This window comes from Anas platyrhynchos, chromosome Z (assembly GCF_047663525.1).
Source record: "Anas platyrhynchos isolate ZD024472 breed Pekin duck chromosome Z, IASCAAS_PekinDuck_T2T, whole genome shotgun sequence".
Classification (NCBI taxonomy): Eukaryota; Metazoa; Chordata; class Aves; order Anseriformes; family Anatidae; genus Anas; species Anas platyrhynchos.
In genome coordinates this window covers 21,644,655-21,663,651 of record NC_092621.1, presented here as the reverse complement: position 1 = coordinate 21,663,651, position 18,997 = coordinate 21,644,655, and the positions used below count along the sequence as shown (strand labels likewise).

The 18,997-nt window shown below is 34.9% G+C and overlaps 1 protein-coding gene across 8 annotated transcripts in view; it reads right to left on the bottom strand.

The window, feature by feature from the left end:
* Positions 1–18,997, bottom strand: part of KIF2A (kinesin family member 2A) — a 66,043-nt gene that overhangs the window by 10,049 nt on the left and 36,997 nt on the right. For all 8 annotated transcript variants that reach the window (XM_072030896.1, XM_038170415.2, XM_038170418.2 and 5 more), the window contains 11 exons: positions 18,525–18,625; positions 16,136–16,231; positions 15,438–15,492; positions 11,350–11,512; positions 7,952–8,042; positions 7,749–7,812; positions 7,249–7,340; positions 6,849–6,991; positions 5,904–6,108; positions 1,900–2,010; positions 322–389 (listed from right to left, as the gene is read on the bottom strand). In XM_072030896.1, the coding sequence (XP_071886997.1) occupies positions 322–389; positions 1,900–2,010; positions 5,904–6,108; positions 6,849–6,991; positions 7,249–7,340; positions 7,749–7,812; positions 7,952–8,042; positions 11,350–11,512; positions 15,438–15,492; positions 16,136–16,231; positions 18,525–18,625 (1,189 nt within the window). The remainder of the gene's footprint in view (positions 1–321; positions 390–1,899; positions 2,011–5,903; positions 6,109–6,848; positions 6,992–7,248; positions 7,341–7,748; positions 7,813–7,951; positions 8,043–11,349; positions 11,513–15,437; positions 15,493–16,135; positions 16,232–18,524; positions 18,626–18,997) is intronic.

The following is an 18,997-nucleotide window of genomic DNA, read 5'->3' as shown; positions in this document are numbered from 1 at the left end:
GTGCCAATGCCTCCAGAGCAGGGGCAAAAAGAATAGTGGCATCTTCCACACTACTTGCACTACACGCTATATCCACTTTTGGTTTAAATGCAGTTTCTAACAATTCTATTGTAATGCTTGGAAAAAAAAAAAAAGACCAATTAAATTAAATGTGAGTCTGGATCAATAATCTTACTTAAGTAAGGTTTTAGTCTTACTATGAAATGCAAGTGCCCTAAAATTATTCAAGTAGATAAAAAAATTATACATCATGGAACAACAGTATTCCAAACTTCAGTGATCAACAGCCAGTACAACTGTAAGGAATGATATTTTCCATACCTATTTGCGTATCTCAATGTATTTAGAGTGTTTTCACATGATGCCATCCCTGGAGAAATTGTAGCAATCTGCAGAAAACAAAACACACGTTAATAAATCACTTTGTATAGATGAAAGGGTAGATGAATTCAAATTAACTTTTGTTTTGTTTTTAATCCCTGGTTTCATTTAACAACTTCTACAAACACCACCTACAGTGTACAGTTGTCCTTATACAATAATATGTCAAGAATAGAGATATCAAGTCAAACCTTCAGCTTCAATTTTTTAACCATACCTGACACATTAAGAATTCACTGAAATTTCAATCAATTTCCCTCATCTGATCAGCCTTAGTAATATCACATGTGAACTAAAAACTCTAACTGAAAAAATAAGACTCCCCAGAAAGAGAAATAGGGAAATATGTGATTCAGAAGAAAGTAAGTTTAATGCATCCTGCCTGCAATAATCAGATTTTTTTTTTTAACGCATGCATGTTCAAAGGCTGTTCTCCATTCAAGCAGACTGAATACTGATTGGAGAGAGCTGTTTTGGTCACAGCTTAAAATTGTACCTGAACAAATGCTTATCTTTAATATCACTATTATTTTCCTAAGTAGAGATTTTTTTTTTGGATGCAGAAATTTCTGTAAATAATACTTGATAGCTAAGCTGTAATCTCTTAAATTTTTTCCTTCTCCATTTACACAAAATATATTGAAAATATCACCTTCTTTTCAGAATTCATCAAAAATACAACAGCGATCAGGCCAGAGTGGCAAGATCAGTACAATTAATTGTCCTAGCTTCTCTCAGTAGTACAGTTTTTACATCTTTGCTCTTTTTAGAAGAGCAAAAAAGGCACTACCCGGGACAAACACCTCTAAGATCCAACACACTAACACTTTTGCTGGCAGCACAGCATCAGAAACAAAGGAAGATCAGATAATCCCAGTCTTCTGTTTCATCCTACTACTGACATTACTGTACAAGAGCACAGGTACTCATCCTGAGAGGAATTTCTCCTCCTTGGGAGAAATAGGGGATTAGAAAGTTTAAAGAGCCCACTACTGCATGCACTAAGTTTAGACCTCTAACACTGGTATGCGTCAGTTACTAATGAAAATAACAAGTGTATATTTGAAAAGATCCTTTGATTGCATGTCTCTGTATGAAGTACTGTGAGAACTAGTGAACAAAAACCTACAAGTCCCTAAAACCTTTCCAAAATCTTTTCTTATGAAAGGTGCATGTTCTACTTCCATCAGCTTAATCAGGAAAGCATTAAAACAATAATAATAGTAATTAAGAAAACACCTTTCAAGCTAGAAGTGTTTCCTACCTAGGACCCTAGCTGGAAAATTAGAACAAGCAGTAAGAAAGGCCAATAAAAAGTAGAGGAGGGAGCAAGGACACATCTCTGCTGAAAGACTCCTACCAAATGAAGTGGTCTATTTTCTTATTTTCTCAGGTTGATTAACTTAAGCCTAACAGATTGCCAGTAGCAAGTGACCAGCTCTAAACATGATATCCTATATTCCTAGATTTGTTTCTTTTTTTAGTTGTAAACACATAAAATTAACCGAACATACTTACCATACAGGTACGGGAGTTTTCTCCTATGAATGAATCTCTTAGCACCTGAGTAAGTTTACTTGCTCTGAATGGTGTATGAGGTTTATTTCGGCCTAAGGCTCTAATGCACTCCTGAAAGAACAAAAAGATTTCTATTTATTCAATGTTAAAGAAAATTACGTACTAAAATGCAATTCGAAATCAGATAATGCATGCCCTAGTTATCTTGCTGTCCTCTAAGACATCATTAAAGTTTACCTTTAAAGCTTGGATTCAAGAACTGTTAGATTTTTTTACCTCTCATTAAGTTTACTTTCTACCTTAGGAGCTTTAAAAGCTCCTGAATCTCACCTGAAATGTTTATTCCTGTTGTATCCAGCAACAACAACAAACTCAGTATTGATGTTAAATATCCAGACAAACTGTTTCTGACTACCAGCTGTAAAAGCCTGAATGATCTACAGCCTCCACCAAGGCTGTGTGGCCAACGTTAACTCTTATCAGTTAAAAGAATAGCTTTGATTCTGGCTCTATCCTGGACATTCTTTACTGCTCAGATGTATTATCAGTGATCAAACTTTCTGAAAGCTCCCACAGGTCACAAATGTAGGGAGTACAGCTCTATGGTGATGTAGTCAATGTCAGAAGACACTTGATAATCCGGTTTCCTGTTTCAAAATACTTCTTTTGAAAAAACAGGGGTAATATTTCACTCATAAAAAAGGCATGAGGCTAAACTAAAATTTGCAATTGGTTGGAAAGTTCCAGAGAAAAAAATACTGTGCAGAAGTTATTATTATGAAATTACTATAGAAATTATAGCAGCAAAAAAGTCCAGAAGTGCAAAAATGCCATTGTTATAACTTAAACATCACTTCTGACCACCCAGAGGTCAAACAATAGTTAATAAAATACTTCTTACATAAGAAAGTTTGAATTTAAACTTTTGAAATTTTCTAGAAACAGGTCTTCCAAAAGCAAGGCTAGAAACCATGGGATGATAATCCAAGAAACCACTGCACTCATGAAACAGTATAAAACAGAACTGAAAAAGGGCTCAGAAAAAAATTGTCATGATACAGAACAGAAAAAAACACAATGGCAAGGTGGACTTATCTAATGTGATTATTTAAAATCTCACCAGCTGAACTTATTAGAATGCACATAGCTCAGGTAGACAGAAAAACTGAAGCTTGTTGAATGTAAATTTCACATGCAAATACTTAAAAGGCTCACCAATGACCAATACTTATAGATGAGCAAGGCAGTGCATTCCTTGAAATTTTTTTGTACGTTACTATTATATTTAGAAAAGGAGAAAAGTAGATAGACAATACCAAATGTGCATGTTGAGTTACTAGTACAGCAACCAACAAGTTTAATTAAGATATTTTAAATTACTGTGACGATTTTTAGTTTGCTCACTCTTGAAAAAATTGAATTCTGTTGTCTTCTTAATAGTAAAAGAATTATAGGAGAACACTGCCAGCTTTTAAATTTGAATAGAGTTTTTACCGTATTTCTTTTAATCACAGCATGGTAAACCAGGTAACAAAACAACAACACTACTTCCATGTAGGAACATTACAGAAATAGCTTTCTGTACCAAAAATTTGAATGGGCTAAGACAGGACTGACATACACATGTGAGCAGCAAGTCTTGGGTTAGCACTGAAGACCACCTCTTCATAACATACTCGTTTAATTTGAGCTTGACAGTAACTTCAAGGTTACTGAATGCAAACAGAAAAAGATGTGCAATGTTTTTGGAGGCACATGAAAAACAGAAAATTAACATATTGCAAAACAGTTATATCTTATCATACTGCTTTCAAGACTTCTGCAAGACCTCCACTAATTTTTATTTCCCCTTCTCCATTTAATTTAGATCACAGCTACCAATACAGCACCAGACAAAATTTTCACTGTAATTAAAAATGATGTGTTGCATGAAACTGAACTATGCTGTATGTTTGCTGAAGACAATAGCCAGAAAAAAATCAGCAAGTAACTTAAATACAACGAAAACAAAACAATTTTATTCAATCAATTCAGCAAACAAATTGTCTTGGTTTCAGTTAGAACAGAATTAATTTTCTTCCTAGTAGCTGGTGGAATGCTGTGTTTTGGCTTAGGATGAGAAGAGTGCTGATAACACCCCGATGTTTTAATTGTTGCAGAGCAGTGCTTATACTGAGCCAAGGACATCTCAGCCTTTTGCTCTGTCCTGCTGATGGGCAGGCTGGGGGTGCAGTAAGAGCTGGGAGGGGACAGACCCAGGACAGGTGACCCAAACTAGCCAAAGGGGTATTCCATACCATCTGACGTCATGCTAAACAATATTTAGGGGTGGCTAGTCAGGGGGAGGGGGCCGGATTGCTAGAGGTTAGGTTGGGCATTGGTCAGCAGGTGGGGAGCAATTGCATTGTGCATCACTTGTTTGTACATACTATTATTACTTACCTATTATCACCATTGTATTATTATTATTATTATTATTATTATTATTATTATTATTATTATTATTATTATTATTATTATTATTATTGTTGTTGTTGTTGTTGTTGTTGTTGTTGTTGTTGTTGTTGTTGTTGTTGTTGTTATTGCTATTGTTATTATTATTTTCCTATTAAACTGTCTTTATCTCAACTCACGGGCTTCACTTTCCATTTCTCTCCCCCGTCCCAGAGAGGGAGATGGGAGGGTGAGCGAACGGCTGCGTGGTGTTTAGCTGCCGGCCGGGTTAAACCATGACAGTCTTTTTGGCGCCCAATGTGGGGCCCAAAAGGTTGAGATAATGGCAGATCTGACCAGAGTGTGTTAAACTAAAATTGGTGTAAGGATTAGACCTGCTTAATAGTCACTTGTCATGATGCTGATTGCTTTAATCTCAACTCTGCTGCGCCTGTTTTCCAAATTGAGTATTATAGTACATTATTTTCCGTATTTGCTCTCTGTCATGTTGTTTATCCTCTACGGGCCCTGTTTTCAGATCATTATGGTACTGAGTGTTGTAGCAATGGCTTATGAGACGATGAGATATCTGGTCATGACTCTAACTTGGTATTTGTACTCAGTAACATCGTCGACTCTGTACTTTGGAAACTGTATCTTGGAAACTATTAGCAATTATACCTATTGGTTTTTTCCATTAGGGAGTCAATCTGTGGAGGGGAAAGAGGAAGATATTTTTTCTTACTTGATTACTCTCCCTTCTCCCTCAAAATCTACGACACAAATACATCACAAAGGTAACTTTATTATTTATCTTTTAAAAAATCTATTTAACAAAAATAATATCCTGAGATGGAGCAGCTGAGGGCACTGGAGTTGTTTGATCTGGAGAAGAGAAGGCTCAGGGGAGACCTCATTGCTCTCTACAGCTACCTGAAAGGAAGGTGTGGAGTGCTTGGGGTTGGCCTCTTCTCGCAGAGAACTAGTGATAGGACTAGAGGGAATGGCCTCAAGTTGCACCAGGGGAGGTTTAGGTTGGACGTGAGGAGACATTTCTTCTCAGGCATTGAAGCAGGTTGCCCATGGAGGTGGTGGAGTGTCCACCACCTGGGGGTGTTCAAGGAAAGGTTGGACGTGGTGCTTAGGGACATGGTTTAGTGGGTGACATTGGTAGTAATGTGATGGTTGGACCAGATGATCTTGAAGGTCTTTTCCAACTTTAATGATTCTACGATTCTATTTCACACCTTTAGTATCAAAGTCAGTCAGTTTTCCTCCTATCTGCTCTCATTTTAGGTATGTATCAGAAAAGTCTAAAAATCACGTTATTTTGTTTTGTTTTTAAAACTGCATGAAAGTTGATATCACAATGTTTCTGCAATGTTTCTACTCAGTAATTACCAGGTGTTCTGTCAGGCACTTAAGAGGAAAAATCAATACATTATTTTACCTGTCACATCAGTAGACAATGTAGACAAGCAAAGCCTTCGAAAACACTCATTTAAATAGTCATTGCTATTAAATGTGGAAGGCTTCCACCTACTCAAACGCAATGGAAACATTTCAGTTACCTTGAGTGCTAAAAGGCTCTTGTTAATTTCAGCACCTTCCAGCCGTGTCTGTCTGTCTGCACTGGAAGTATCCGCTCCTCTTTCATTTCCAGCCAAATCAATCAGCGAAAATTTACCATGCAATTTCCCTTTCCTTCGGAGAATAATCTGAAACACTGCATGGCTTCGTGATGAGTGTGCATTTGCAGATGTCTGACCAGATGTCCTTTAAACAAAAGGAGAGATGGGGAGGACATATGAAGACATGAAGGACCACACATGTTAAACATACTGTGCTAGGAATGTTAGTTTTTTCAAGGCAGAGTCCTGTATCTTCTCGTATATACTTACAGCATGTCTAACATACTAATGAAGACTGGAGATATAACCTTAATAAGTTGATGTATATAGTACAGTTATACCTATGTTTCCATCTCTTCATATAGAAATGGAAGATTTACAGTGTTTTACCTGCATCTTAAAAGCAAGAATAATGAGATCTTCAAAGATTTCAGATCATCAGAAAGCTTACATGCAAAACGCCAATGGCATTTTTAAATGATTACGCAGCAGTCTGTGCAAAAAGCTAATTTTAAAAACAATGAAGCTGGATTTTAACAAAAAATAAAAGTTATATGCTTAACCTCTGTCACTATATATCAAGGCCTTTTAGAACTGAAGAATTTGGCAGTATTCCAGATGAAAAATAATGTGAATTTAAGTCAGTAATCTGGTTACATAAATGCACACAGTTCGTATCCTGTAGAAAAGTCAGTTCTTATTTCTCTCTAGGAGACAGAGTCTAAACTATATTATTTGAAAGGCTGGCAGATTGATTACTTGCAGCCAACATCATTAAAAACCCCAGTGCATATTAAAAAGCAATCACTATGCAGACACAGAAATTAAGAGATGTTCTGATTCTTTAATTTACAATGAAAAACTGGTGGAAGCTATGGGAGATACCTGCAGCTGTTGCCTATTTCAATAAGCTTAAGAACATCTTCAACACATTTGACTTCCCGTTCCTGTAATCCCACCACCTGGACTTGCTGTTTACCATCTTCTAATACTCTTAATTTTGTCTTCCTGTTCAACAAGTCAAAAACCTTTGGGGAGGGGGGAAACAGAACAGTTAAAGAGGAATTTTAGAAGACACTTGTTTCAAATCCCATATCAAACTATGTAAAGTATCCCATGCAAAAAAAAAATACGATTGGAAGGGAATTGTGAAGAATTATTTGAAATAAAGCTTTCAGAACCAAAAGGAGGAAAAAAAAAAAAAAAAAAAAAAAAACCTTTTACATAATAAGTTCGTAATCTCTTTGAGGAAGTGTTTTTTCACTGCAAGAGATCAGGTACTTACCTTACCACTGTAGATTTCAAAAAATGTTGCATATACTTGAAGTTCTAACTTCTTATAGTTTGGCTTCTTTAGCATTAAAAAGACATCTCGAGCTGTGAATATATTTCCAAATTAAAACGAAATCTAGTTATGTATTTTCATTTAGTAAAGACTCATTAATATATAATAGTCTATTATACAGCAAATCTCATAACTTGCTAGTATAATAAATAGGGTCAGTCACCAAGTCTAAAACACTGTATTTAAACTGCCAGATTATATTGGAAGATACTGAAGACCTCAAATGGTAAACTCAATTAATCATTAGTATTATTACATTTTGGAAATAATCTGTATGTCCTTTACAGTGTAAAGACTACACAGCTAGGAACTACTTTATATATTACTAAATCCCTACTGTAACACAAAATATGTAGAACCTTATATTTGCACAATAAGAAGTAGAAAATTTATTGACCTCAACTAATTTGCAAAAAGACAACAAACCAATAAAGTCTCACCTGCAAGTGCATATATTCCCTTTGAACAATCTTGGTTCTTTCCTGAAAAGTCACCACCCATAGTCTACATTAAAAAACAACAACAAAAAAAAACACTTAAAGTCACAAAACCATAACTTAAGTGTTTGTTACTTATTAGAATTTAACCAAGTGCATCGTATGTAAAAAACAGTATATTGCTGACATGTGCAAGAAATACTTACATGCGTTTTTCCACTGCCTGTTTGCCCATATGCAAAACAAGTGGCCATTCCCCTTTCAAATATGGTCTCAACTAATGGTCGAGCTGTAAACCTTGAATGTAAAAAAAAAAAAGCATGTAAGAAAATGAAACACTTGAAATTGCCACTACCACAGGGACAACATAAGGCCACAAATGACAGAACTGGGTCTGTACTTTGAGATGCCAAAGAACATCTCCAAATTAGAGCTAATACAGCTCTAAGGCATTAAAGTATCCTAAAACATTAAACAAAAGCTAAAAGGTGTCTCCCATTTATTCTACAACAATATAATCCTCCTTTAAGCCCTGAGGAAAAAAAAGTCCTTGTTTTAATAACGCAACACAGCACAGCTTACTACATGGAGTCTGCAGCTTCCTAAAAAAAATAGACAGCACTAGAAAATATGGGAGCGGGAGAACAGAATAGATAAATACTTAAGTTTTGCCCTTACAAAAATCCCTCTACAATGCTTTTTTAATTATTTCTTTTCTTTCTAAATCAGCTTCTAAGACTAATGTTATAAGACAGACGGCCAAAATAGCATTGAGATTCTTAATATCTTGAGAACATACATATGCTGAGAAAAGGCTCAGAAGATGTATAACCAAGCTCATCAGAACAGAAAAATCTATAGATACCTGAGGTATTGCTTGATGTGTAAAAAACTTTCCCAAAGTATTATTTTTCTATTTTAAAGGACTAACTTCTGCTTTTAAAAAACACATTCTGTTACTATTCCTAATTCTAGCTGTTTATCACTGTTATTTCATGAAATATCTTGAAAAGCAAAGTGTAACCTAATGGAGGGTTATCTCTATTAAACAATTACAGCAAGAGTCTCTGCAACATTCTTCTAATGCTCTCTTTCTAAACTTCTTCCAGATGTTTCCTTTTATTTCACTTTGGAACAAACACAAAATTACTTACAAAAAGTATACAGGCAAGATCAACCTATTCAGCAGCCAAGGGTTATACAAAATGTAACAGCACCATCATTTAAAAAAAAAACAAAAACCAAAAAACGAATGCACCAGATGACTTCTGATCAGCCTTAGTCTTTCTTTTTTATTTCCTCCAAGCATATACTTCATTTGTCCTCAACAGGATATTTCCACCTCTCTGTTTGTTCTTTTAAATTTGTAATATGAATTTCAAGAAGCCTATTTTCCTAAAAAGCATACTCCATTATCTCTGTTGAGTTTGAAATTATGCATTTTGATTTATAAAAAGTGGTATTTATATTATCTATTTTAAACGAAGACAGAATACAATCATAACTAGAAACGTTTTCATAAAGTGTTATACAACTCTTAATGTTACCAAGCCAAATGCAGTCCAACTTTCCTTCTGCCAGAACCTTCCTTTGCAACCTTGATCTTTTAGATATATAAACTTTGTTTCTCCTTTAAATATTCAAAATGCATGCCCATTCAAACTAGTGTTAAAAGTTTTTTAACATTGAAAAAAGAACAACTTGCAACTCAGTTTTGTGGCTCAAGGACTCAAAATACTTAAAATACAAATTAGGCAAAATTAAACTACTAAAATGGAATATTAGATTTTTTCCTGACAAACTGAAAAATGTTTTCCAGTATACAAATACATTAATTTTATCATACAGAAGAAAATTGGAGTAACTAGTCATACCATTTTTTTGTTCCCCACAGTGGCAGCCTACCATGACACCTATCTTGCTCTTAATTCAGTTATAACAGAAGACCTTGAAGCAAACTATCCTTCAAGTAATAATCAATATTGTGCCATCTGAGGAAGAAGAAAAAACCCTGTACTACTACAAAGGCCAGAGATTGTTTCAGGCTGAGTACAAACATATTTCAATATTTTCTCATATTACCATTAATTTATCATGTAACTAATAAAAACTATCCAGAAGAAACTGAACACTAAAATATGGTAACACTGTATGCCAAAAACACCTTTCACCATTAAACACTATGCTCACAAAGATAAATGAGGACTAATGGGAAAAATGGAGATTAAAGAACTGGTTGTTATGCAGGAGGAAAACCATTGCAAGAGGCAAACTTCATAAGGCTCTCCTCTCCCACAGCCCTTCCATGTGATGAAAGAAAAGTCACTGATAGACAAACATTACAGAGAAATCTCCAAGGGAGATTTCCCTTTGCTTCAGTTTACACTAATGAAAATCTTTTAAACTAACAGGCTAAAGAGATTTGCATTTTGCTATCCTTCTTCTCCTAATTTTATCAACTGCAGGACTCAAATTTTCATTTTCAAGGCTTTTTAATGAATCTTTTATTATGTATTTTCACTTATCCAATGACAGAATTTCATCCACAATCCACCAGGATATGATGCCAACTTTGACTTCCTAACTGTTGGATTAAAAACTAACCATTAGTATATTAAATTAATATATACTCCTTAGGGTTATAAAAAGCACTCTCAAAGCTTAAGGAGAAGTTAAATCATCAAATTCTATTCTAATATCAATATTCCTCACAAAATGCTTCACAATATTTAGACTGTATACCAATATTATGACCTACCCTATTGTCGTAACTTTGCCTGCTAGTGTATCTAATCAATTCAGTGACAGGTAGAATGCAAACAGCTACTTCTAAACAAGTTTTTGAAGTGTTGTGTATATTATTCTGTGCCAGATGTGGAAGTAAAATGGAAGAATAAAGGAAAAAAGAGATCCAAATACCTTGGAGCTACATGTGTGTGTGTCTTTGCTGCTGTTGTGTTTTGTTTTTTTTTCATCAAAAAGCTATAACATTTTGAACAAAATAAATTAGCTTCCATGTAGGTCTGCATTACATCACCTACACTTCTTCCAACAGCTCAGGAATCTCAGCAATATGAAAAACATAGCAATGCTCTTTTTTGTACTTTTCTCCACCCTCTTCTGATTTGTTTCCAGAAGTTAATTATCTTATATTCAAACAGCAAGGTATTTGGGGCTGGTGCTGCCCTTTTATTCCAAGTTTCCTGAAGACCAAAAGCAATGACTCATGCCCCAGGTGCCATGCACATACTAATTAATAAGAAAATAACACTGAGGCGGATGGAGTAGCAATGAAGTTGTTCAAACATTCACTGGCTGAGAAGGCAGGTAATACACACTGTCTGTCAAGTCTGGGCTTGGAGAAAGACTGAGAACAGGACTGAGGTCAACAGAGGTGGAAACGGCGATGACATTGCAGATGAAAATTCAGGATGAGCAGAGTTAAAATATAAGTATACAGACAAAAGAATGGAGATAGCAATGTACATATCTGGTAACAGATAACAGGGGTCAGATCCATGACCCAATTACTGACATGGGAGATAAATGAGGGATAAAATAAAAAAATATTCACAAAAGAAAAAAAAGAAGCATTTACACATACCTGTAAACCATTTCATTAGGAGCCGTGTCATCAAAGGCATAATCAAAACGAAAAGTTTGGTTTTCTAGGTACCTTGTTAAATCCACCTTTTGTTTTGGCTCATGTACCATCACAACATCTTTACTAGGAATTGTTATTACATCAAGGTCTTTCATTAAAGTTTCTATAAAATAAGTGAAATATATATATTTAAATAGCAACACACCATTTTTTACATTTTTTTCACTGTTTACATTCCTGTAACATCTCAGATAACACAGCTCCTCCAAGTAACAACAGTGCAGTAGACTAGGGCTCCTGATACCTAGATAATAATCTGCTAAATTAGAAATTTCATTTTGGTAGTCTATTCATCCTATCCTAGCAATTGCTAGAAATTTAGGAGAAGTGTTACAAAGTTGATTAGATAAAGAAACATCATTAATTATAGCTTGTAATATAGTCTATAATAATAACACTTTTCATGGATTTAAGTTCTTTGCCCAGGTCTTATAAACTCTTTTTACAGATTACTACCATACCCTGTAGGTTTTTGTAAGTTCTCTTGTGGAGAAATAGAACACTGCAGTCTACTACTTGTACTGTCCAGCATGCTTAGGAGAATCTTCTTGATTGTAAAATTTTGCTTTTATTTTCTGTAAATCTTAATGTTATAGTAATATGTTCACAGCTTCCAAAAATGAATATATTGCTTTCATTCTACTTAGAGATTTCTTTTTGTATATTCCTTCTGGAACCTAAAGTGTAGGTCTTTAATGTAGAATTTCTCTACAGTTAAACACTTTCGAAAAATTATCTTGTAAGCAGAAAGCTTAAAATGCTAATGATGCTTTCTATCATAGGGAATGAACAAAAGCTATCTAGTTGCAATTTCAATAGTGAGTTCCCAGGTTATAATTACTACAGTGCATTACAATTTACAGCTAGTTGTTGTAGGAGATATGAGTCAGCAAAATACAGAGAACCCAGCGATCCATGATATGCACAAAAATAAAGATCTTTTGTGTGTACAGTCAAGATCAATAATGTGTCCCGCTTGCATTTCTATGTAAAATTTTGTAAAGCATGCAATTCAAGAATTAGATGTGGCTTTACACAATCAGATAGAAATCTTTTCATCAGTTAACAAACTTATCAAACTGTACAATGCTTACCACTTCATGACATAACACACCAACACAAGTATGCATTCAATTCACAATATAATCAAAATTTCAACTGCACTGCAATAAAGTAAAATGTAATTATTCTGCAGTAATCACAAAGAAATGAAGAACACTGGTAAAAAGGGATATACGAAGGCTAATTATTTACACAAAAATCTTTTTCAGTTAAAGTAGTCAAATCTATTATTTCTTTAAAAATTGTTTGGAATAAGACATTTACCTGCTCCCGGGTAATTATTAGGACAACCTGTATTCCTTGCTGATGAAAATGTGCAATAGTGTTTATGAAACCCACCATATACCTATTTCTCAACTGTAAATATACCTCACTGAAATAAAAATTTAAATTATCAACCTGAAGACCTACTTCCTACAAAGTGAATCCACAAAATTATCAGTGCTGGGAATATCCCAAGACTATGGTGATATATATGTGTGTGTGAGAGACTGACATGAATTTGTACAATTGATTTCTATTGAAAAATTTGAACACCTTATAGAACTTCAAAATACAAAACATGAAGAGGGAAGGGTAATATTTTTGATGTACTATTATTGCAATAATAAAGGAAACTTTTTTATTTTTTCTCTTCAGGGGTTTACAGAATAATATTCTTTTGTGCTTTTCAATTTTAGTCTTTCAATTCTTTTATACTCTTCAATTTTAAAAATGTGGCATGAGAAATGCTGCTTCTTATGAATTCTCAAAAATAAAATACACGTTTTCAGAAGAGTGTATCATAGTACTACTGGATTATCTCTGTGGTTCCTCCCCAGTCTAAGAGAAGCTTATTTTAAAAAATACAAAATAGCTTTAGTGTCAACTTCACTTTTACTTAGACGCTCATCTTCGAGGCAACACCTGGTGTGCTGTGTCCAGTTCTGGGCTCCCCAGTAAAAGAGAGACATGGAGCTACTGGAGTGAGTCTAGAGGAGGGCTACGAAGATGATGAAGGACTGGAGCACCTGCCATACGAGGACAGGCTGAGAGAATTGGGCCTGTTTAGCTGGAAAGAGAGAAGACTGAGAGAAGACCTCATCAATCTCTATTAATATCTGGTGTATCGAGAGGGTGGAGCCAGTCTCTTCTCAGTTGTGCCCAGCAACAGGACAAGAGGCAATGGGTACAAACTGAAGCACATGAGTTTCTGGCTGAATATGAGGGGGCACTTTACTCTGAGTGTGACAGAGCACAGGCACAAGTTGCCCAGAAAGGCTGTGGAGTCTCCTTCTCTGGAGATACTTAAAACCTGCCTGGATGCCATGATGCACAAAGTGCTCTAGGTGATCCTGCTTGGTGGGTGGGTTGGACTAGATGATCTTCAGAGGCTCCTTCCAGCCTCGGACATTCTCTGATTTTGTGATTCTAACAAACTTCAGAAATAGTTCCTCAACAGCTTCTAACCACTAATACCTAAGGTCTGCAACTTACTGAGTTTGAAGTGCTACTTTTGAATCCCATAAATTAGCCTTAAGACAACTTGATTTCATTTACTATAATTTCACTTTGTCCACCTTCTGTGCAGTTAGAAGGCAATGTTTCTCCCAAAATGTATCAGATTTCCAAGTCAAATTTTATTACAGATAACCTTCAAGGCTAAATCAGAAATTGAACTTCTAACAGATTTGTGCATTGAATATCCTAATTATACAGATTGTGAAAAATAATTTAAATTAACCAGCTCTTGAGGTTTTGCATTCCTTTTAGATTATTATATGTATATATTTTAATTTAAAAGTGAAAAATAATGTAGCAGCAGCAGCTCTAATGTGTACTTTCCTTCCAATGTGAGCTTTCCTTCCACAAAGCAGCTCCTTTGTGGAAGGAAAAAGTAATTATATACCGACATCAATACACTTTCTCTTTCCTGTACATTTCTCCCATATCCCTCTGGAAACGCTTGCTTCAGATAATCCTTAATGTGTAGCTCTGACAGTACAAAAACCCTAAATACATCTCATGTAATTTCATAGTCAGTGTGATGCTCTTTTGAGTCTTTTAGCTAAACCACATATATACAAAAAGGGAAAGAAAGAAATGTCCTTTAAGATAAAAATCAGCTTAAAATGGTGCTGAATTCAGATGGGTTCCAGTCCAGAAACATTTGTAGTTCTCACTTTCCCACTGACAGTGGAGAACATCATGAGAAGACTGGCATTTACTGGAGTTGAAAACCTAAACAATTTGGGGAATATTGTCTCCAGCCTAAGGAGCAGGCAGTAAGTTTGTATATATAATACTCTTATATACAAAGATGTCACTACGGAATGATTCTAGCAGCTAAAAACAGGTGGTTAGTGCCACTTCATATGCCCCACGGTACCTTGCCCAATCCTCAGATGCAATTACAGATGAGTCTCCAATTTGTCTGTAACCCACAAGCCCTATGAGGATGCCTTAGATACTCCTGGGTGCCTGAAGTGTCATAGGACACCAACATGTAGGTACCACCTGAATTGTTCTAAACATCTTATTCAGGTCCACTTGAAAATATTAAAAAAATAATACATGTATAAAAAATGTGTATAAAAGCTTTCATTGGGTAGCTTACTGATCAGGAGATTACTTAAAGGATAGTTTAAAAAAATGGTGATTCTACCACTGTAAGATTATTCAAGAAATTACAGCAGAATTGATGTTTAAACCAACTAAATACACCCTAGATGACCTTGGAAGAAATTTGCAGTCTCTGTGCCTCTACTCCCAATCCACAAAATTGTGACCGTTTAAACTACTTTTCTCCCTGACTTTATCCAGGTTACGATAAATCTATAAATTGTCTGGGTCTCTCACATACATTGGCCAATACTAGTGGAGTTTCACCTTTGATCAGTATTTCTAGATCTCTTCAGTATGAATAATATAACTGTCGCAGGCAGCTTTTCAGAAAGAGAATTCTGCAAAATATTAAATGGTCATACCTTTTTTATTGAGTGGTCGTTTTCGTACACAAACACATATCCTGTGCTCATCAATCTGCAAAGGAAAAAATCTTTCAGTAAGCTATATTTCAGTTCCAGTTATAGGATATGTTACCTCTGTTTTTGAATTAATTAACCAAACATATAAAGTAAGAGAAATTTCCAATACATTGAGTCATCTGAATGAGCAAAAGCCCATTGCATCTGCACAATAACCAAAAAACTGAAAGGCAGCCGTACATTAAGGATAAAAAACTGTGCAGATAGTGGCTGGGTTCTGTAAAGTATTAGATACAACTTATAACACAGCAAGCAAACCCAGCTGTAACAGGGTGGATATCTTATTAATGGAAATTATTAGGGTCTCACATTTCCACAGATATCTGGTAAAGTCATTTAAGGATTCCCCTCACTTCTCTGAAAATCAAAGGCCCTCATCACTTTGAAAATCAAATATTCATCTTTACACCCTACAAGGTTTTTCAAAGAAACCCAAGTGTTTTGTGTGCACATCACTTAACATCCCAGGAAAATGCAGAAGAAATAAATCCATGCTATAAAGAACACTAATACATATTAAGCAACTTATTTTTCATGAATATACACAGAAGTATATACAAACATTGGAAAAAAAATTAAATACCCATATTAAAAATACAAAGGGATAAAAAAATTTCCACGTTGCCTAGGATACTTACAGGATCTGCAGTTGTCAATGGTCTATAATCCAAACTTCCCCTGAAATCTCTTATCATACACATAATTTCATAATTTGGGTTTGTAGCATCAACATCCTAGAGAAGCAAGCAACAGAATTTCTTACATTATTTTCCTGAAATGGGCTGATTTACATTAGTTCTGAATTCACTCATAAAGAAAAACACATATTAACTGATGTTCTGATGTAGGTAATTTACTGATCAGAAAGGAAATTATATGGTCATTATATGACATTTATTTAATATTTTTGGTTGTCAAAAACACTTTTTTAATTCAGGACTCACTACAAGCCTACTCAAAGAAGAGAAATGACTCCCACTTTTGTCAGAATCAGTACATTACAGAAACACTACCAAACAACTTCACAACAGGCAGTACATGCAGTCAACGCCTCTTAATCTGAGATAACACTGTCCAACAAACAAATGGATAGACAACTATAAAAGTGTAAAATAGGCTGCAGAGGACAGTGCAGGTACCCCACCTGCTCTAAATGAGATGGATAAAGGAGGTTGATCCTACCAGTGGTCCTGAGTTAACTTCTACAACGACTTAAATGCACTGGAAACTCTTAGAATCATAGAATTATGTTTGGAGAAGACCTCTACAGTCATCAAGTCCAACTGTCTTCCAACACTCCAAGAGGCCCCAGAAAGAGAAGCAATCCCAAAGATACACAATGTGCTACGCTACATCCAGGCTCACAAACCCTCCTACCCCTAAAGCTGGAACCACAAGTACAGAAGCAAAAGGACATGTGAGAGCTCATGCATGGAACCTGTCTAAGCCTTGCTAAGTCAGAGGTGTAGAGCTGGGCAGGCTACAGAATTACTCAAACATCTTTTCCTAAAATAGCATTTTTTGCAGTTTGGCGACATCCTATTGATGCCATACACAGCCAGCTCTGGTCCTCAGACCTTACTGAGCTTTGCATGGCTCCCCACAAATAAACTAAAACTCCTCCTGGACCACAGCAGATTGTGGAAGCAGCACAGGCACTTCCAGAAAGCAATGCACTGTGGTTAACGAGCTGAAACTGAACAACCAGATGTCTGTGTGTCTGTGACAAGAGTTGATTCCCATCTCAGATAAACCTGTGACGTGGTAATCAGAAGTTGACTATACTTTTATATTCTCCACTCTGACTACTTAAAACTGCTTACAGTAAGTCCACACAAAATGTATTACTCCTGAAATGTTTCCTTCTAAAATTCAGCAAGAAGTACTGTTTATTATGGAAAATGTATTTGCCTAATGTTATTCAAATTCTATTTAAAAGTCTTGCCCACTAGAAGACAGTGATATTTTGCCCACTAGCAAACAGTGCTGTATTTCACAACAGAACATGCAAAGCACCAGAAAGCACAGATACAGAGAGGTCATCAAGGCAACCACAACTTTCTCATACAGAAGTTTAAGACTTAGTTCCAAAGGCCGTATTCACAAAGTGAGATAAAATGAATATTTTAGGTGTAGCATCATGTCAAAGAGTTTTATGATATAAACCAAAAATTAATTGTTCCTCACACATAAAGACATAACAGTATTTTTCATTTGTTTAAGTGGATGAAAATTAGAGAATGTGAATTCAATATAGGTCATTCTAGGTCAGCTTAGAAACATAATTAAAGCATGAAGTAAATTTAAACTGTCTGAATTATTTACTAAGTGGTGGTACTTCTCATGCCAGTAGCAGATTGGTAGCATCTCTTTAGAGAGATTAACCCATAAGCATAAGCCTGCCAACAAGATTACACTACTAGTTTTGCTAAAGCTTTTACACTACTGTGACAGAAAGTCATTTAATATTTAGAGATTTTTCTCACAGGATTAGCAACTTTCACACAAATTTCTAACAGCTCACTGCCAACCTGCCTGCATAAGACAAAGTTAAACTATAAATTCCTAGACAGGTTTAAAGAAAAATAAATAAATAAATAAATAAATAAATAAATAAATAAACACACACTGTTCAAATCTGAGCCTTAAACACATCTCCTACAAAGCATCAAAGATCATAAGGAACAATTTATCATAATATTGAAGTATCTTCTGTAGAATAAAAGCCTTATCTAAAAGCCAAAGCCTTGATTATTTTTATCAACATGTTCTCCCTAAAAAACAGCTATCATCAGCACTTGATTTTGAAATAACATATGGAAAGATAAGTAATTGTAAGCAATTGTTTGTGTAGGAAGAAAAAGAGGGGGAAAATTGTATATATAGCTATGAAACCAATGCAGCTATGCAACAAAATGACTTATCAAACTTTTATGCAGGATGGAAACATTTTAATTTCAAGACTATCACAGTTCATAAAAATTACTGAAAAATGAAAAAAGCACCATCTAAACTAAAAATACTAACCTGCGCTCTTTTTTCTCTAAGTTCCTGTTGTTGTAACCTTCTTTTTTCACGTTTCTCTTGCAATTTTTCAACCTCTTTTACACAATTAGATTTTCTACGTGCTTAGAGAAAACGATATAATTTAAAATATTTTCAGTGTGTTGCATGGATTTAGTATTTACACTACAATTATATTAATTAATCAATATTTAGAATGCATTTATTTATATCAACTGTCTTTTCAAGGAAATCAGGGTTACTACAAAATAAGTATAAAAATTTAATTTCTAAAATTCATTGAATAAATAAATTAGAAAAAATATGGGAATGGGACAATAACTACACAACCAAAAATACAAGGACAATGACCCTCAAAAAACATTTGGATAGATACATTTGGACAGGTACATGTGATCTCTTGGTTCATATTAAAAGCAAGTCCAGGCACATTTAAAAAAAAAAAAAAAATCACACATTCATGATTGAAAAATAGT